This window comes from Malania oleifera, chromosome 7 (genome assembly GCF_029873635.1).
Source record: "Malania oleifera isolate guangnan ecotype guangnan chromosome 7, ASM2987363v1, whole genome shotgun sequence".
NCBI lineage: Eukaryota > Viridiplantae > Streptophyta > Magnoliopsida > Santalales > Ximeniaceae > Malania > Malania oleifera.
Window position 1 is genome coordinate 41,333,478 of NC_080423.1, and position 21,591 is coordinate 41,355,068.

The 21,591-nt window shown below is 38.0% G+C and overlaps 1 protein-coding gene across 1 annotated transcript; it reads left to right on the forward strand.

Moving 5' to 3' along the window:
- The first annotated feature begins 16,632 nt into the window (after window positions 1–16,632).
- Window positions 16,633–18,217, forward strand: LOC131160820 (uncharacterized). Its single transcript, XM_058116702.1, has 2 exons — window positions 16,633–16,946; window positions 17,431–18,217. The coding sequence occupies exons 1-2, from the start codon at window positions 16,633–16,635 to the stop codon at window positions 18,215–18,217; spliced, it is 1,101 nt and encodes a 366-aa protein (XP_057972685.1).
- Window positions 18,218–21,591: the final 3,374 nt, after the last annotated feature.

The following is a 21,591-nucleotide window of genomic DNA, read 5'->3' on the forward strand; positions in this document are numbered from 1 at the left end:
TTAGGATTTTTGATTTAGGATCCGGGTGAGCGCCGCAGGTATTTTTCAGGGTCCTCATTGGCGTAGTCCAAGAAACCAGGTAAGGGGAAAAATTTATATTAAACCAGAATTTTTATGAATTTAATGGAAAAAGAATTGTATTATATATACGTGCATATGTTTTGGTATGGGTTTAAAATGTCAATCATTTAAATTATGTTTTTTCAAGTTTAGGGTTGTTTATTAGATACGTATATGCAAAAATAAACTGATGAAAGTAGAAAATATTTTTAGGATAATTATGTAAGAAATGAAAGGTATTTTCAGTATATAAACATTAAATGTTGGTTGGCTTATTTTATAGGCAGTGTATGAATTTTATTGCTAAATTGTGTGGCATGAGTAAATGTAAGTTCTGTGCAAATATATGTTAAATGTATGAGATGTAGGTTAAGTAAGTAATGCATTGAGAATTAAATATGATATGAACTATGCTGCTTGTGTGTGTTAATGCAACCATGTAAACAGCTTAAAGATGCTAGGTAAAATAGCTGAAAGATGTTGGGTAAAATAGCTGAAAGATGTTGGGTAAAAAAGATGAAAAATATTTGGTAAAGCAGCTGAAAACTGCTTGTGTGTGTTAATGCAACCATGTAAAACAGTTGAAAGATGTTGGATAAAACAGCTGAAAGATGTTGGGTAAAAAAGATGAAAAATGTTGGGTAAAGTAGTTGAAAAATGTTAGGTAAAACAACTGAAAGATGTTGGGTAAAACAACTCAAAGATGCTGGGTATGTAATAAAATGAAATGAAAATGGAAATGAATGGAACGAAAAATGAAGTGTGAAATGTGAACAATGTAAAATGGGAAAGAGTCACTTAAGTGAAATGAAATGAAATGTTAAAGTTATGAACATGAACATATGTGAATGGTTGAATAATGACAAAAAGAACAATGTATTATGATACTAGAAGTATATATGCTCGTAGAACATGTTACGATTAGGCGGGGCGTACTCTTCGCCTGAGGGCCTGCGGAGATAGGCAAGTGCGCTAGTAACTTTATATGTGGCAGTAGCTGCATAACGTATTAAGGCAGAGGGAACCTACTTGTATGGGCAGGTAGATTTCCCTATCCTTGGAGCCTTCACTGGTAAACCTTTATTTGAACTGTGTGAGATCAATCTAATACTTGAGGGCTTACTGAGTAAGGTGGATGCCCTGGTATGCTTCAGTAGCGACCATTGGGTTGCCAAATGTATCAGAGCAGAGGGATGTTACTTGTATGGGCAGGTAATCACCCCTATCCTTGGGTAATATTGTGGGTTAAATATTTTGCATGTCATTGATTAGGTTTAGAGAATGATTTTAGAAATTATGTTAACGATTTTCAAATGTTAAATATTATATTGTTATATAAAGTCATGTTAGTCACGCGCTGTTTTAATATATTGTTTCTTCCCTACTGAGATGTGTCTCACCCGAATATGAATTTATCTTTTTCAAGATTTCTTCAAGATCGAGCTTAGAGAGCTCGAGGTTTTATAGCATTTTTGGGAAATAGAAAGGGAAAAGGATATATTTTTATGTTAATTTTGAGATGTATATTTTAAGTTTAATGTTTTATGTATTGAAGTCTTCAAATAGGTGAATAGTTATGAATACTGGATGTTTTTGGAGACATGTATATATGTAGATATGGGAATACAGGTGAATGCATGGTTTATTATGGTGTGTAGATAGACTTAGAAAACTTTGGTATTATATTTGTTGGAAGATTATAATTATGTTTTTTGCTATTTACATGATATTAGAATGTAGATTATCAGGTAAATGAATGGATTAGTAGCACTCTAGACCCACGTGGAGGGTCGGGGCATTACCCATGGTATCAGAGAAATTTCTAGCCGGAAGTGTGATTAGATTCACATCGCCTGGATATGGAATTGTTAGAGTATTAGGTTAGGCATGATTTATACCAGAGTATAGGATTGAATTGCGATAAGGATAGGGATGGGTAGATTAAGATACCGTTAGAAATTCTAAGTTGTGTTTCGTAAGTTTGGGAGCAGAAATCCCTTGATGGTCTTCTGTTTTTTTCTGAAGAAGTAGCTAACTTTAGAAAATCATGGTAAATCCATCGATAGTGATGTTTTTGAGTAGAGAAATTAGAACTTGGAATTTGAACTCGAAGGTTAGGTTGGTTGATGTAGGAAAAAAAAAATCTTTGAAGAAGAATAACTTAGGGTTGTGGTTAAACAGTTTGTGATCAAGTTGTGTGTTTGATATTTAAATTAGAGTATATGGAATGTGTGGTATGAGGTTGGCTAGTTGATTTCAGAGGTTATCGTATTGGGGAAAACTAGCAAATACCTCTAGGTAGAGGTGGATTAGCACGAGTGTACTCATTGATGCCGACTGAGCCAGATAATGTCAGGGGCGCAGGTATAGGTTTATGATTAAGATAATAATGATTTAATTGACTCTGGATGATTGAGAAGTTTATATGATGATTTTATTTCATTATGGATAATGAGATGTATTGAGTTATGAATCCTTGAAATGAGGAAATGATTGATTAGTTAGCAAAATTTCGAGGACAAAATTTCTTAAAAGAGGGAAGAATGTTATAACCAGGGAAAAAAAATTAAAAAAATTAAATAATTAAAATTATTAATCAATTAATTAGTTAAACATTATTAAATTAATGTATTAAATAAACAAATAAAAATAAATAGTATGAAAAAAAAAGTTAAGACTAATTATTAATTAATTAATTAATTAAACATTATTGAATTAAATAAATAAATAAAAAGGAATAGTAAAACAATGAAACAAAGATATATAAATATATATATATATATAATATTAAAATAATATATATTAAATGTAATAGGATGGATTGGATTTCAATTTGAAAAGAGAGTGACGGAGAGAGACGCAGAGAGATTTGAAATCCAATTCAATCTTCTTTCTTCTCCAGCTCAATCTCTCTACGTCTCTCTCCGTCACTCTTTTCATCTCTGTCTCTTTCTCTCTCAATTTCTCGACAGATTTGCGGCTGATTGGGAAATAGAAGGTGCCGTTAGATTCCTAACTCTGCCACCGACATTTTTACTGGAGTGGATTTGTCGTGGGAGCGGCGTAGGCACCACTCCTGGGGAAAGGTATATTTCCTCAAAATCCTTAATTTTTCGTTAAATATGTCGTTAAATCGACGATCAGGCACCACCACGTAGTCTTAGTCACGATCGTCATCATTTTGGCATAAGTAAATTTCCAATTGGGGTTTTCTAGGCCCCACTCCAAACCGAGAGTGGGATTTGGGGAATTTGGTAAATTAGCTATATTTAAGGGTATATTATTTATTTAGAATTTATAGGCCTAGGAAATATTAAAATAGTATTTTATTTAAGGTTGATTTAATGGAATTACAATTTTTGATTTAGGGTCCGAGTGAGCGCCACAAGTATTTTTCAGGGTCCCTGTTGGTATAGTTCAAGAAATTAGGTAAAGGGAAAATTTTATATTAAACCTGAATTTTTATGAATTTAATGGAAAATGAATTGTATTATATATACGTGTATATGTTTTGGTATGGGTTTAGAATGCCAACCATTTAAATTATGTTTTTTTCGAGTTTAGGGTTTTTAATTAGATACGTATATGCAAAAATGAACTGATGAAAGTGGAAAATATTTTTAGGATAATTATGTAAGAAATGAAAAGTGTTTTCAATATATAAACATTAAATGTTGATTGACTTATTTTATAGGCAGTGTATGAATTTTATTGCTAAATTGTGTGGCATGACTAAATGTAAGTTCTGTGCAAATATATGTTAAATGTATAAGATGTAGGTTAAGTAAGTAATGCATTGAAAATGAAATATGATATGAACTATGCTGCTTGTGTGTGTTAATGTAACCATGTAAACAGCTGAAAGATGCTAAGTAAAACAGCTAAAAGATGCTGGGTAAAACAGCTGAAAGACGCTAGTTAAAATAGCTGAAAGATGCTGGATAAAACAGTTGAAAAATGTTAGGTAAAACAGCTGAAAGATGTTGGGTAAAACAACTAAAAGATGTTGGGTAAAACTATGGCGACCTCAAAATTTACATCATTATATATATATATATATATATATATATATGCACTACTCTGATACCCCCTGCAATGAAACTCGAACCTCGGAAGGCATTAGGGTTATTCTGAATATAAAATCATACCTATACAGCAGAAACGTAATTCATACATCCATACCCATCATACAATACCAAAAATCTGTATTTCTAATCCATAACTATAAATTACATATCTCTCCAAAATGTCTGTCCCAAAATACAAAACCCTACACAAACTTACCCTCTAAACCAGGGTAATCAATATACTCTCTATCTGCGAGCCTGATCTGCTCGTCCAGCTGGCTCACCTGAAAAATGTTAAAGTCATGGGATGAGTCAACGCTCAGTAAGTGGAAATATGCTATTACTAGTGTGTGCAACTAAGTTAGAAATACTGTTTAAATAACAACTGAACTATAATACAATAGTAAATCTTTAAAGCATATCTTTCTTTTCGCAATTTAAGATATAATTGTATCATCTGTATTTTCTACATTTCATACTGCTAATATCATACTATACTCATCATATATTGTAAAACTGTATACATATACATAAGTGTGCTTTATCCATTGAACTCTGTATGTCATGATTTGACTCCTCATGACAGGGTTGTGTGGCCTGTAGGCGGGACTTAATCTGGTCTGCCCTCGAGATAAGTCAATATACTCTACACTACCTCAGACCGGCCAAACTACATCCACTCCTAGGCTCGGGACAGGCTGCTACCTCCTCAAACCAGCCTCCTCCACCCAGCTAACTGGGGAGCTGCATACTCTCCGAGCACGGTCGACGGTACCCACATACTATCTGAGATATATGGTTGTACTCTATCTATATCTAGCAACAGTATCGTGCTCTGTATTCTTTATCTGTACTGTATCTGTCTGTAATCTTCCTCAGGGATCTGATACTATATATATATACTCTTTTACTGTTTTCATCATGTTTCCAAAATTATCATAACGCTATCTTTCTATACTGTAAATACTGTAATCTCTGTATACTGTGTTTGTAGCATCTTGATGCTATCTCTGTATATCTGTCTGTATACTCTATCTATATACTCTGTCTGTATACTCTGTATGTTATGGTAATAGGAAACATGGCAAACTATAAATATTGAATATATTGTTCTGTATAAAGCTGTAATATATACTGATCTGAGTAAAACTGTAATATATTATTCTGGATAAATATCTGTGACATACTGATCTGTATAAAACTATAACATACTGATCTGAGTAAAACTGTAATATACCGTTCTAGATAAAATATCTGTAATATACTGTCTATATTTGCGTAATCAGTATAGTATGATATACTATAAAAACTATATAAGTTTTTCATCACATAAATATCTACTCAGGCCACACAAGCATTTAAAACTCATGTTCTATAAAACTAGGTAATAAGCTGGTATATACATATGTGTAAAATCTTTTGTAACATTATAAAAATTCCTAGCATAGCATATTTCCATTACCTTATCTCTGAAAAGTCCCTATAGTACTCTAGCCCTATACTCGCAGGGTTCTCCACTCAACACCCTGAAAATCAAATCCCCCAGAACAAAACATCAATATTTCTTCGTGTATTTTATTTCTCATAACTGAGGGAAAGACAAATACTGAATAAAATGCCTTACCCTAAGATTGGGACAAAATCCAAACCAACTCCACCAACGATTAGCTCCAACAACTTGCAGAGAACTTTGCCAGGAGCGTCATGGTGGCTTCAGATCGTCAATCTGGCGTAAAACGGACCCGAAATCGAAGAAAGAAAAAGAAAGGGATGTAGAGAGAGAGAGAGAGGAGAGGTTTTCTGCACTGAAATTTCATCAAAAATTTGGGTTTTCACTCTTTATAGAGCCGGATTCGTCAACGAGACATGTCACCTCGTCGACGAGTCCTTTAATAATTTCGTCAACAAACTTCCTCCCTCATCGACGAATTTCAGACTGTCCCAAAAACACTTCTCGATATCTTCTGGTCGATGAGGCGTGGCTTCGTCGATGAGGTCCCCTTATGCGCTCGTCGATGAACTCCTTATGTTTGTCGACGAGGCCCTGTGGGAAAAAAATCTTTCGGGTTATTATCTTCAAAGTGCAATGTTAGCCTACTGCCTCCTTTTGTTTCTATTCCATTTCTCTCTCTCTTTATTATTTAAATACCATTATTTGTTAGGTCGTTACATTCTCCCCTCCTTAAAAAATTTCGTCCTCGAAATTTGCTATCTATATCTCCACCTATACACTCCATTATCTCATAAAGGAAAATGGTCTACTTATTTTATTACCTGCCCTCACTTGTGGCGGAGGAATACCGTGGTTATATTTATGTTCTAGGAGATTACACATATAAAAACTAAAATCTATCTACTCACTAAATCCATACATGTACCTGCAAAAGAAACTTATCTAACTATTATACTTTACCTAAGTACCTTTATACCTCTTGGAATAACTGCGGGTATCTCTGTCTGATCTGCTCCTTGAGTTCCCAAGAAGCTTCCTCTATGGCATGATTCTTCCACAAAACTTTTACTAATTGAATTTCTTTAGTGCGTAATACTTGTGTCTTTCTGTCTAAAATTTGTACTAGTGTTTCTTCATAAGCTGGTGAATCCTTAAGCTCTATCTCTACATAGCTGATTATGTGGGATGGGTCTAGGATGTTTTTCCTTAACATAGCAACATGAAACAAGTCATGAATTTGAGCCAAAGTTGGCGGCAAAGCTAGCCTATAAGCAACAGACCCTATTCTCTCTAGTATCTCAAAAGGGCCAATATACCTAGGGCTCAATTTGCCCTTCTTCCCAAACCTCATAACTTCTTTCAAATGAGCTATCTTCAAAAATACTCGATCTCCCACATCAAACTCTAACTCTTGGCGGTGAGTATCTGTGTGGCTTTTCTGCCGACTTTGTGTTGTACTGATTCTTTCTTTAATTAGTCGGACCTTGTCACAAGCCTGTTGTACTATCTCTAGACCCAAAACTCGCCTTTCGCCTACCTCATCCCAGAAGAGAGGAGAACAACATCTCCTACCATACAATGCCTCGTATGGAGCCATGCCGATACTAGCCTCGTAGCTGTTATTATAAGCAAATTCAACTAGCGGTAGAAACCGAGTCCAGCTACCCCCAAAATCCAGCACACAAGCACGAAGCATATCTTCTAATGTTTGAATCGTCGTCTCAGTCTGGCCATCTATCTGGGGATGGAATGCAGTGCTGAAGGCTAACTGTGTACCCATAGCTTCCTGAAAACTCTTCCAAAATCGTGAAGTGAACCAAGGATCTCAGTCCAAAACTATGGATATCGGTACACCATGGACGCGAACTATCTCCTGAACATGTATCTCTACTAGTCTTTCCATGGAGTAGCCAACTTTAATAGGGATGAAATGAGCGGTTTTCATCAGATGATCAACGACCACCCAAATCGCATTCAACCCCTGTCGCACTAGTGGTAACCCCATAATGAAGTCCATCGAAACGTGGTCCCATTTCCACTCTGGAATGAACAATAGCTGCAACTACCCTGCTGGTCTCTGGTGCTCAGCCTTAACCTGCTGACATGTCAAACACTGTTGTACAAATGCGGCTATTTCTCTCTTCATCCCACTCCACCAGAAGTACTCCCCTAGATCCCGATACATTTTAGTGCTACCTGGATGTACAATGTATAGGGATCTGTGAGCCTCCTATAATATAGTTCTCCTGATCTCGGTATTTGCTGGAACACAGAGCCTAGCACGAAATCGCAGGGCTTCGTCATCTGATATGCTAAACTCCTCTCCCTGACCATCTCACACTCTAGCCATTACCTCTGCCAATTTTGCATCATCACCCTAAGCTGCTTTAATCCTCTCATATAGCGTAGGCTGAACCACTAGACTGACAATGATTGCTTGAGGACTCTCTTCTACCAATTCTATGATTAGCCTCTCGAAGTCCATCAGAATTGAGTGTTGTATCTCCATAACTGCCAATACGGATCCCCCGAATTTCTTGCTTAGAGCATCTGCCACTACATTCGCTTTTCTCGGGTGGTAACTAATGGTGCAATCATAATCTTTAATGAGGTCTAGCCACCTTTTTTGCCTCATATTCAACTCTTTCTTGGTAAAGAAATATTTCAAGCTCTTGTGATCTGTGAAAATATCACACTTTCCACCATATAGGTAATGCCTCCAAATCTTAAGAGCGTACACCACCGCATCAAGCTCTAAATCACTCCCCTGAAGGAATAGCCAGTACTAGAGCTAAAACTAACCGCCGCTTTAACTCCTGAAAACTCTGCTTACAGTCGTCGGTCTAATCAAACTTTACATTTTTCCTCGTAAGTCGTGTTAATGGACCTGATAGTCTGGAGAAACCATCCACAAAGCGCCGGTAATAACCTGCTAATCCTAGAAAACTCCTTATTGCCTGAACATTTCCCGGTCTTTCCCAACTCACCACTACTTCTATTTTGCTTGGATCAACTGATACACCTGCTTCAAAGATCACATGATCGAGAAAAGTAACCTGCCTTAACTAGAACTCACATTTCTTTAATTTTGCATATAATTTCCTTTCTCTCAATATCTGCAACGTCAGCCTCAAATGATGCCCGTGCTCCTCAAAACTCCTCGAGTAGACCAGTATATCATCAATAAACACAACCACAAATTGGTCCAAATACTAATGGAACACCCGATTCATTAGATCCATAAATACTGCTGGTGCATTAGTCAGCCCAAATGGCATTACTAAAAACTCGTAATGCCCATATCTAGTAGGAAATGCGGTCTTTGAAATATCTTCTACTCTAACTTTCACCTGATGGTAGCCTGACCACAAATCAATTTTAAAGTAAACCCGGGTCCCTTGAAGCTGATGAAATAAATCATCAATCCTAAGGAGAGGGTATTTATTCTTGACTGTCAGTTTATTTATCTCCCTATAATCAATGCACAATCTCATGGTTCCATCTTTCTTTTTCACGAATAAAACTGGCGCTCCCTAGGGTGATACACTGGGTCTGATAAAACCCTTATCCAGTAATTCCTATATCTAATCTTTTAGTTCTTTCAACTCAACTGGAGCCATACGGTATGGTGCTTTATATATTGGTGTAGATCCCAGCAATAGGTCTATAGTAAACTCAATCTCATGATCAGGTGGCAAACCAGGTAATTCTTCTGGAAATACATATGAAAACTCTCTCACTACTGGTATGTCAGCTTGTCTCAATTCTTCTTTTGGCAAATCTTTTATGTATGCAACATACCCATGACAACCATCCTATAGCAGCCTTCTCACCTAAATAGCTGACACTAGCTGTGGTGAAGCACGTACGTGTGATCCTATGAATCTGTACCCTTACTCGCCCGGGGATCTGAAAATCACTTCTTTCTGATGGCACTCTATGCTAGCATAATGAGTAGCTAGCCAGTCCATGCCCAATATCACATCAAACCCCTGCATATCAAAGATCACAAGATCGGCTAACAGTACCCTCCCCTAAATAGTTATTGGAAAACTTCGCAACGCCTTCCTACATTTTACCACTAATCCCATCGGCGTACCCACAGATAATTCTATATCTAGTAGTTGAGTCTCTATCCCAATTATTCTGACATACCCCACCAATATAAAAGAGTGGGTGGCACCTGTATCAAACAAAACAATAATTTTATATGGTAAAGCAGTAAGGGTACCTATGACCACGTCTCCAACCATCTCAACATCTCCCGGTTTCAACGCATAGACTCTCGCTGGTGCAGTATTCCTCTACTGACCTTCGCGAGGTGCCTAATACCCACCTCGAAATGGCCTGGGAGCCTATGCATAATTCGAAGGCATCTGACACAATCGAGCTATATGATCCGGCCTCCCATAGCGATAACAAACATTCTCCCCCAGTCGGCACTCACGAGGATGTCTCCATCCGCATCTAGGAAAAATTGCAGGAAGTTGTCTACCCTGAAATCCCCTGTGCTCTACCATATGTCTCTGGCTTTCACCAAATCTACCTCCTCTCCAAGGGCCTCGGCTGGGTCACGCTTGAAAACTCGAGGGCGTAGTCCTCTTTCTCTGACTCTGTGTCTCCATCTCTCTAGATAGACTCTCCTTTGCTATAGTGGCCCTGTTAACCAATTCTGTAAAATCCTGGATCCTCAGTACCGCCACCTGCCTGTTAATGTCTCGCCTCAGGTTCCTCTTAAACATTCTGGCCTTCTTCACTTCATCGGGGACAATATATGGGCAGAAACGTGAGAGCTCAATAAATCTCACCGCATACTGTTGGACAATGATCCGTGGGACAGGCTCAGAAACTCCTGTACTCGAGCCTCTCTAATTGAGGCAGGGTAATATCTATCGAAGAACAAGTCCCTAAAACGAGCCCAGGTCATTGGCACTAGTATAACCCTCTGCTCCTCCAACAACCTAGTGGCAGCCCACCATCTCTCAGCCTCCCCTGCCAGCCTATACATAGCATATAAAACTCTTTGCTTGTCGGTGCAATGAAGTACTATCAAAATCTTCTCTACCTTCTGCACCTAGTTCTCTACAACTGCATGGTCAGTCGCTCCAGAAAACACTGGCGGATTCATCTTCATAAATTTCTCTATGGTACATCCCTGAGCTGGAGGTGGACCTTCCTGCTCTCTAGAGGTCCGTGCAATCTCAGTCATAACTTGCTGAGCCACACTGCGTAGCACAGCATCTGAATCCCCACCTACTGCGCTAGAAGGACCAGCACCATCATCCCTACTAGTGTGAGCGCTATTGCCTCCTGGGTCCATCTTGCAAACACATAGAACACCGTTTCGGAATTCTATTTCCCTACAGACCCAACTTATTCAACTAAGACTCCAAATTCTCTATTAACCATCCCTCATGATCCTAACCTTAAATTACATCCCGTAACCTAAATACATAACTCATCGATAGTTTGCTATGGCTTTTCTGAAGTCGTCGCCCTAGGAAAAATATAGGAACCACCACGAAATCCTGTATCCAAATCACAAAACAAACCTAAAATATTTTGCTTTATTATACTATTGTTTCCTGCTGCACTCTAAAGTCTAAAGAACCTAACAACCTAGGCTATGATACCAAATTGTGGCGACCTCAAAATTTACATCATTATCTATATATATATATATATATATATATATGCACTACTCTGATACCCCCTACTATGAAACTCGAGCCTCGGAAGGCATCAGGGTCATTCGGAATGAAAAATCATACCTATGCAGCAAAAACGTAATTCATACATCCATACCCATCATACAATACCAGAAATTTGTATTTCTAATCCATAACTATATAATACATCTCTCTCCAAAATAAATGTCCCAAAATGCAAAACCCTACACAAACTTACCCTCTAAACTAGGGTAATCAATATACTCTCTATCCGCGAGCCTGATCTGATCGCCCAGCTGGTTCACCTGAAAAATATTAAAGTCATGGGATGAGTCAATGTTCAGTAAGTGGAAATATGCTATTACTAGTGTATGACAACTAAGTTAGAAATACTGTTTCAATAACAACTAAACTATAATACAATAGTAAATCTGTAAAGCATATCTTTCTTTTCGCAATTTAAAATATAACAGTATCATTTGTATTTTCTACTTTTCATACTACTAATAACATACTATACTTATCATATACTGTAAAACTGTATACATATACATAACTGTGCTTTATCCCTGGAACTCTATATGTCATGATTTGACCCCTCATAACAGGGTTGTGCGGCCTGTAGGCGGGACTTAATCTGGTCGTTCTTCCAGATAAGTCAATATATTCTACACTACCTCAGCCCGGCCAAACTGCATCCACTCCTATGCTCGGGACTGGCTGCTACCTCGTCAAACCGGCCCCCTCCACCCAGCGAATGGGGGAGCAGCATACTCTTCGAGCACGATCGACAGTACCCACATACTATCTGAGCTATGTGGTTGCACTCTATCTATATCTAGCAATGGTACCGTGCTCTGTATTCTTTATCTATACTGTATCTGTCTGTAATCTTCCTTAGGGATCTGATACTATATATATACTCTTTTACTGTTTTCATTATGTTTCCAAAATTACCATAACGCTATATTTCTATAGTGTAAATACTGTAATCTCTGTATACTGTATCTATAGCATCTTGATGCTATCTCTATATATATCTGTCTGTATACTCTGTATGTTATGGTAATAGGAAACATGACAAACTATAAATACTGAATATACTATTTTGTATAAAGCTGTAATATATACAAATCTGAGTAAAACTGTAATATATTATTCTGGATAAATATCTGTGACATACTGATCTGTATAAAACTATAACATACTGAGCTGAGTAAAACTGCAATATACTTTTCTAGATAAAATTTCTGTAATATATTGTCTATATCTGTGTAATCAGTATAGTATGATATACTATAAAAACTATATAAGTTTTTCATCACATAAATATCTACTCAGGCCACACAAGCATTTAAAACTCATATTCTATAAAATTGGGTAATAAGCTGGTATATACATATGTGTAAAATCTCTGTTAATATTATAAAAATTCCTAGCATAGCATATTTCCCTTACCTTATCTCTGAAATGTCCCTACTATACTCTAGCTCTATACCCGCATGGTTCTCCACTCAACACCTTGAAAATCAAATCCCCCAGAACAAAACATCAGTATTTCTTCGTGTATTGTATTTCTCATAACTGAGGGAAAGACAAATGCTAAATAAAATGTCTTACCCTAAGATTGGGACGAAATCCAAACCAACTCCACCAACAATCAGCTCCACCAGACTTGCAGAGAATTTTGCCAGGAGCGTCGTGGTGGCTTTAGATCGTCGATCCGGCATAAAATGGACCTGAAATCGAAAAGAGAAGGAGAGAGGGATGTAGAGAGAGATAGAGGAGAGGGTTTTTGCGCTGAAATTTCATTAAAAATTCGGGTTTTCACTATTTATAGAGTCGGATTCGCCGACGAGACACGTCTCCTCGTCGATGAGTCCTTTAATAATTTCGTTGACGAACTTCCTCCCTCGTCGACGAATTTCAGATTGTCCCAAAAACTCTTCTCGGTATCTTCTCATCGATGAGGTTCCCTTATGCGCTCGTCGACGAACTCCCTGTGTTCGTCAATGAGGCCTTGTGGAAAAAAAATCTTTCGGGTTATTATCTTCAAAGTGCAATGTTGTCAACGAACGCTCCTGCTGCCTCCTTCTGTTTCTATTCCATTTCCCTCTCTCTTTATTATTTAAATACCATTATTTTTCAGGTCATTTCAAAAACAACTGAAAAATGCTGGGTAAAACAGCTGAAAGATGCTGGGTAAAACAGCTGAAAGATGTTGGGTATGTAATGAAATGAAATGAAAATGGAAATGAATGGAACAAAAATGAAGTGTGAAATGTGAACAATGTAAAATGGGAAAGAGTCACTTAAAGTAAAATGAAATGAAATGTTAAAGTTATGAACATGAACATATCTAAATGGTTGAATAATGACAAAAATAACAATGTATTATGATACTAGAAGTATTTATGCTCGTAGAACATGTTATGATTGGCGGGGTGAACTCTTCGCCTAAGGGCTTGTGGAGATAGGTGAGTGCGCTAGTAACTTTAGATATGGTAGTAGTTGCATAGCGTATTAGGGCAGAGGGAACCTACTTGTGGGGCCTTCGCTGGTTAACCTTTATCTGAACTGTGTGAGTATAAGATCAATCTCATACTTGAGGGCTTACTAAGTAAGGTGGGTGCCCTAGTATGCTTCAGTAGCGACCATTGGGTTGCCAAATATATCAGAGCAAAGGGGTGCTACTTGTATAGGCGGGTAATCACCCCTATCCTTGGGTAATCTCGTGGGTTAAATATTTTGCATATGATTGGTTAGGTTCAGAGAATGATTTTAGAAATTATGTTAATGATTTTCAAATGTAAAATATTATGTTGTTATATAAACTCATGTTAGCCACACGCTATTTTAATATATTGTTTCTTCCCTTACTGAGATGTGTCTCACCCGATTATGAATTTATCGTTTTCAGGATTTCCTCGAGATCGAGCTTAGAGAGCTCGAGATTTTATAGTATTTTTGGGAAATAGAAAGAGAAAAGGGTACATTTTTATGTTAATTTTGAGATGTATATTTTAAGTTTTATGTTTTATGTATTAAAGTCTTCAGATAGGTGAATAGTTGTGAATACTGTATGTTTTTGGAGACATGTATATATGTAGATATGGGAATACAGGTGAATGCATGGTTTATTATGGTGTGTAGATAGATTTAGAAAACTTTGGTATTATATTTGTTGGAATATTATAATTATGTTTTTCGCTACGTACATGATATTAGAATGTTGATTATCAGTTAAATGAATGGATTAGTTGCACTCCGGGCCCCGTGGAGGGTTTGGGCGTTACAACCTTGGAAGTGCGACCTGGTCGACGATGTGCGACTGAACACAAAGAAATAATTGAAGATCTTTCAGACTCTTTCGACCATGGCATGTCGTGGTGGCAATGATGGTGCAATGAGCTAACCCTTGCATGCATAAGATTCTTGGTGATGAAGGTTCCAAGGAAAAGTTTGACCAGGGCGCTAAGGGCATAATAGGTTTAGCATGGTTGACCAAGTTGCACTTTGGAAGTGCGACCAGGTCGGTGTCGATTGACTTCAGAAATTTGTTTCGTGATTTTGTTGTCGATTCTTTCTTGATTTGAATTTGAATGCATGTAAACTTGAAGGGGTATAAATTGAAAACTTTTGGCCATCAAGCCGGGAGGCCATGACTATATTGATTTTTTTTTTCGGATTGAAAAGTATTAGCGTAGTTTTCATTTTTGCTATGTGGAAATTTTGTATTTCAATAAAAGTAATGTTTACATTATCGTTTATCATCTTGTCTTTGTGTTTGATCGCATGCATAATGACTAGCTAATCTCCTAGATTCTCCATTTTTTATGAAACCCTGAGTTAGATTCGCAAAGTTAGGGTTTAGTTGATAGTTCATAGTAGGGTGTGGTTGCATGATGTTATTTAGACATTTTTGAATTAATTTTCATAATCGAAGTACTTATATTAGTGTGGACCAAGCCTAATCTATGTTCATGCAACGGGATTAATAGAAAGGAATTTGTGTTCTCTAGATAGGGTATACACGGTTCTCTCAATCGTGCTCTAGACGTTTGGTGTGAACCCAGTTATGCAATACTACTCGAGCAGATTACTTGTCTTTATTAGGGGTTCATCTTATGTGTTCGTATTACAATGAACCATTAAAGCCCCATTATGGGTAATTTACCGATCCTTAATTATTGCGAATTAATGGCTTAGGATGGATTCATAACTGAGGAATTACTCTCCTATAAGGACTTCACATAAAGATTTTGTGCCCGTCTTTATGTAGTTGAATTAATCAATTTGCTTTCCTAGTTTTAAACGAAAAATCCAACATTCAACCTTTTCTTATTGTTTCTAGCGTAGTAAATTAAATCAATTTTGGTACACCGCTACATTGAGTCCCTGAGGATCAACACCCAACTTGCTCATTGTTCTACGAAATTTAGGAGTAGTTAGGGATTTATAAATTTTATCATTGGTAGTTAAGGACCCAAGCCTTAGCGAAGCAATCAAATTTTGGCGCCGTTGCTCGGGACTCACAGTAATGAGCTGAAATTAGTGTAGTTTACTACGCAATCTTTATTTTTATTTTCTTTGTTTATTCATTATTGTTATTATTCGAAGTCTTGATATCCTGTGCGTGTTGTATGTAGGGTTTGAGCTCTCTAGAACCTAAATTATTGCCTATTGACCCTAAGATTGAGAGATCCTATAGGTCGGTTAAGAAGTCCACTTTGAGTCCATAGCGGAGTCCTCCAATTCTAAAGTCATGGACGAACACCAATCGGTTCCAGCTCTTAATAATCAAAATCAAAATGTGGACCCTACTACCCCCCGTCGACCTGCAGCGGTGGAGCAACCTCATCGGCCTCTGCGGGACTACTTCACTCCCAATGCGTACACATTGCCATCTTGCATCCGGCTTCCAGATGTCAAGGCAGCACAATTTGAAATCAAAACCTTGATCATCTCGATGCTTCAAAACTTTTATGGGAATTCCACTGAAAATCCTTATAAGCATCTTGATGCATTCCTCAAAATTTGCTTGACCATCCGCATCTTCAATTTTGATGATGATGCCCTCCACCTTAGGCTATTGTTGTTCTTTCTTAAGGACAATGCCAAGTATTGGCCAAATTATTTAGAGCCAAACTTGGTGACATCCTAGGCCACCATGCAGCCTAAATTTCTTAAAAAATACTTCCCTATCGGGAATACTAGTTAGCTTAGGAAGGCCATCATTAGTTTTTCCCAAATGGAGGGTGAGCAATTATTCGAGACTTGGGAGTATTTTAGGGACCTTTTGCATAAATTTCCACATCATCAAGTCCCTAGGTTGCAACTAGTCCAAAAATTCTATTAGGGATTAGCCGAGCGTGATCGATCTATGGTCGATGCATCCTGTGGAGGTATCTTCCTCACAAAGCATGAGAATGAGACTTGGACTCTCTTCGAGACGCTTGCTGAGAATTCTCAGCAACACATCGTTGCTGCTCGTAAAACTTCCCAAACTTCTTCTTCCCATTCTAAGGGATTTTACAAGTTAGCAGCCGTCTATGAGCTCGCACCCACTCTGCACACTATCATCAAGAAACTTGATGAGGCCCTTTCCTTAGAACAATCATCTCAGCCAGTAGTGTGTGCGGAGTTGTGCGCCATATGCTCTGATCCATCTCATACTTGTTACACTTGCCTCGATGCGTATCCTATACCCAAGTTTATATAGGAGGAAGTTAAGTCCACCCATAATTGGCATGATACATTGGCCAATGATCCATATTCCACTAAGTACAATCCTGGGTGGGGTCGACATCCTAACTTCTCCTAGACGCCACAAGCTCCAATATTTTTAGCCCCAATACCTCAACAATTGCAAAATGCTCTCCTTCCTCGATCGTTTCAAAATCCGAATCAGCAAAATCCTCCCATGTTTTCTCCCCGTCACCAAGCCTATCAACCACCACCTCCTCAACAACCTCAATATGTCGTTCTTTTTATGAGACAATATTGAAAGCCCTAAGGGTATCAAGGTAGACCGTCAAGCTGATTGGCAACTACTCCATTCCCACTCCCAATCCATAGAGAAGCTAGAGGCCACCTTGGGCTAACTAGCTACATCCGTGAGTAGGTAGGAAGAGGGTAAGTTGCTAAGTTAGCTGCTTGTCAACCCAAAAGGTCAATATAGAGTAGAGAGTGATCCGGTATCCAGTAATTCGACTTACCATGAACATGCCCAAGTTGTGACCACCTTTAGAAGTGGCAAGGAGGTAGAGAACAAGGTCGGGGAGAAGTTGGACTCAAGCAAGGGTAAGGAGAATATGAGTGTAAATCCCATTGTTGAACCATGTACCCTTTCTTCCTCAAATTTGGTGAGTGATCCCATAATGCTTGCCTCCTCCTATGATTTCATATTGCCCCACTATATCCTTGTAGTACCATTTCCTGTAGCTCTTCAATCAAATTCTACGTCTAAGAAGGAAGCCAATGTAGAGTCCATGATGGATATATTTAAGCAAGTTAAGATCAATCTTGCCCTCTTAGATGCAATTAAGCAAGTACCCACTTATGCTAAATTCCTCAAGGACCCATGCACCCAAAAGCACAAATCTTGGGTGCACATGAACAAAAGAATCCTATTGATCGAGTATGTGAGCTCCATTCTATTAGGTCACATTCCCCCAAAGCTTAAGGATCCCAGCGCTGCCACTATCTCATGTGTGATCGATAATTACACCATCAATAGGGCCCTCTTGGATTTGGGAGCGAGTGTGAACCTAGTTCCTTATTCGGTCTATCAACAATTTGGTCTAGGAGAGCTTAAGCCTACCCCGGTCACTTTGAGCTTTGCTAACAGATCCGTGAAAGTGTGTCGGGATGTTGTTGAGGATATCCTAGTGAAGGTCGATACGTTCTATTTCCTAGTCGAATTCATTGTCTTAGACATGGAACCTATCGGCCCAGCCAAAAAATAAACCCTTGTCCTCCTATGTCGACCATTCTTAGCCACGACTAATACACGTATCCAGTGTAGGACTGGTGTCATGAATATATCCTTTGGCAACATTCAGCTCGAGCTGAATGTTTTCCATGCCTCCCAACACCCATCCTATGACTTCCAATGCATGGATGTAGATATGATTTACAAGTGTGTTGAGGAAGTTGCCCCCTCAATTCTTTTAAGGGACCCTTTAAGGCTATGCTTCTACTTGATTGTCCTTCCATCTTAGGTCTAAAGGACCTGTGTGAGTATATTTCTGTTGTCTGTGACTGCTCTGACCTAGAGAAAAGGATTTGGAAAGCTAAGTTTGAAACCCTTCCTACTCTTTCTAGTGTTCCAACACGTCCTTCCATTAAGGCCCCACCATTGCTCGAAAGATGTGTGGACATGAACGTAGTATTAAGCTAGGAAAAAAGCCATTTTATGGTTTAAGAGGGCATAGTATTGAGACATATTGTTTCCACTAGGGGGATCAAAGTCGATAGAGCCAAGGTAGAGTTAATTTCAAAACTTCCTCCCCCTACCTCCATTAAACAAGTTTGGTCGTTCCTAGGGTTCACTAGTTTCTACCGGTGACTCATCAAGGATTTTAGGAAAATTTCTCAGCCTTTAACCAACTTGTTAGTCAAAGATGCATCCTTTGAGTTTGATAAAGATTGTATGATTTCATTTGAAACTCTTAAGACTCTTCTTTCTACTGCTTCGATCATTTAACCCCCTGATTGGTCTCTCTTTTTCGAGATTATGTGCGATGCATCGAATTACGTTGTAGGGGTCGTGTTAGAGCAACGAGCTAACAGATAGCCACACGTGATCTACTACGCTATGCAGACTCTTCAAGGATCTCAATTAAACAACACTACCATTGAGAAAGAGCTTCTAGTTGTAGTCTTCGCGCTTGATAAGTTTCGCTCTTATCTCTTACGGTCGAAGGTCTTCGTTTATTCTAATCATGCTGCTTTGTGGTACCTTTCTACGAAGAAAGAGACCAAACCTAGGTTAATTAGGTGGATTATTCTCTTACAGAAGTTTGATTATGAGATTCGGGATAGGAAAGGGATGGAAAATCACGTAGCCAATCATTTGTCCCGCATTCTAGTTGAGGGTTATCTAATTCGAGACTCCTTCCCCGATAAGCAACTCTCTGAAGTGTCTCCTTGGCCCCCATCATTTGCTATGATTGTGAACCATTTAGACATGAGAGCCATTCCTCATGATTAGACACAACGGGAGAAATACAAGTTCGTCTCCCAAGTGCGCCATTACATATGGAAGACCTTGACCTTTTCAAAATCTGCTCGGATTCAATCATTCGGTGATGTGTTCCTGAGAGTGAGTACCCTGCATACTTAAGTTAAGATGATCACTTTAGTGGGAAGAAAATGGCGGCCAAAGTGCTTCAAAGCGAATTCTTTTGGTCCACACTTTTTTGGGATGTTTAGGAGTTTTGCAGAGTGTGTTTGAGGTGTTAGTAGACCGGGAATATCTTCTGACGTGACATGATGCCTTTGAACCCCACTCTAGTGTTCGAGCTCTTCGATGTGTGGGGGATCAACCTTATGGGTCCATTCCCTACATTTAATGGGTACGAGTACATACTCATGGCGGTGGACCATGTTTCAAAGTGGGTAAAGGCGGTCGCAACTAGGACCAATGATGTAATGACCCAAAAATTACACCATTTTTTTCACATAAAATATAAAATACTCTGATACCCCTGTTATACCTGCTATAACATCTTAGACCTCGAATGGGCACTGAGGTATCCTTGTATACAAATGGACACACTTATGTAGCGGGAAACATAAAGGCATATGCCCATATTTACAATACCAGAATTTAATGTTTCCAAACCATATATATATATATATATATATATATTTACACATCACCCTAGTACCATTTGCTCAGAAACATAATCCCCTGAATACACTTACCCTATAAGCAGGGCAAACCAAAAGATTTCTCTATCTGCGAGCCTGATCTGCTCGCCTAACTGGTTCGCAAGAAAAATGTTAAATTACTAGGATGAGATGACGCTCAGTAAGTGGAGATATGCTATTACTAGTGTGTGGTGACCGAGTTGCATAAATACTATAGTATCAAAATATGAAACTGTATAAACTGGCAAATCAATATAAAGTATAACTCACATTTATCATATTTTAAAATATAACTATATCATCTAAGTTTTCTACTTTTCATACTTCTAATATCATACTATATTTGCTGAAAATTTTGTAAATACGTATACATATACAAAACTAAGATTTTTTCCTGGAAAACTGTGTGTCATGATTTAACTCCTCATGATGGGGTTGTGCGGCCCATAGGCAGGACTTAATCCTGGTTGGCCTACCAGGTAAGTTAACTATACTCTTCCAATTCTCAGTCTAGCCAAATTGTGTCCTCTCCTAAGCACAGAACTGGAAAACTACCTCGTCAAACGCAGCCCCCTCAACCCAAAGTATTGGGGAGACTGCAAATACTCTAGGCAACAGTTAATGGGATCCATATACTATCTGAGATATGTAGTTGCACTCTAATCTGAAAATAGCAACAGTACTGTGCTTTGCAAACTAAATCTTTCTAAGATAATTCATCAGGGATTTGATACTATATATACTATTATTATAATTACCCTACTATTTTTATCATGTTTCCAAAATAGCCATAACACTATAAATCTAATATGTAAATACTGTAGTATCTGAATAAGATAACTGTTTGTCTGCCTGTAATATCTAACTGAATAATCTGTAAAATTTGAGTATTATGGTTTTGGAAAAACATGACATTCTGTAATTACTGCAAAATACTGATCTAAAAAATATTTGTAATATTTGTCTGATAAAAATTTGTCTCGTAAATATCTGTCTATATATATACATTGTAGATCATGATATTCTGAAAAACTATATAGATTCTGTATCAGGCAAATATCTACTTAGGACACACAACTAACACAATTCATATTCTGGAAAAACTGAACAATAAACTGATATATATATACACACACATAATTTTCTAGAAAACTTGCTAAAATTCCTAGCATAGCATATTTCCCTTACCTAACTGACTGGGAGGCTCGCCACCAGCTTAATTCTCACGCACATGGCGTACTATCTCCAAAATCCTAAAATAACACCCATACACATATTTCCAGAAAATCAACTATATTACCCCGAACCTACATACTTGTAAATTTTTTGGATTATAATTTACTTGGACTCTTGAACATATCACTGGGGTCCCCAACCCATGTCTGCAGGGTCCCAAGACACCCTATTCCTGAAAATATTATACTCAAATTTTACTTCACAAAACTCTAGTATATTCGCATATAAT

What these genes read in the sequence shown, in the direction of transcription:
- LOC131160820 (XM_058116702.1), top strand. Translation starts at nt 16,633, where the DNA reads ATGGTCGATGCATCCTGTGGAGGTATCTTCCTCACAAAGCATGAGAAT. An exon ending in TGTTACACTTGCCTCGATGC is followed by an intron (nt 16,947 to 17,430) that starts GTATCCTATACC and finishes AGGTCAATATAG; the next exon opens with AGTAGAGAGTGATCCGGTAT.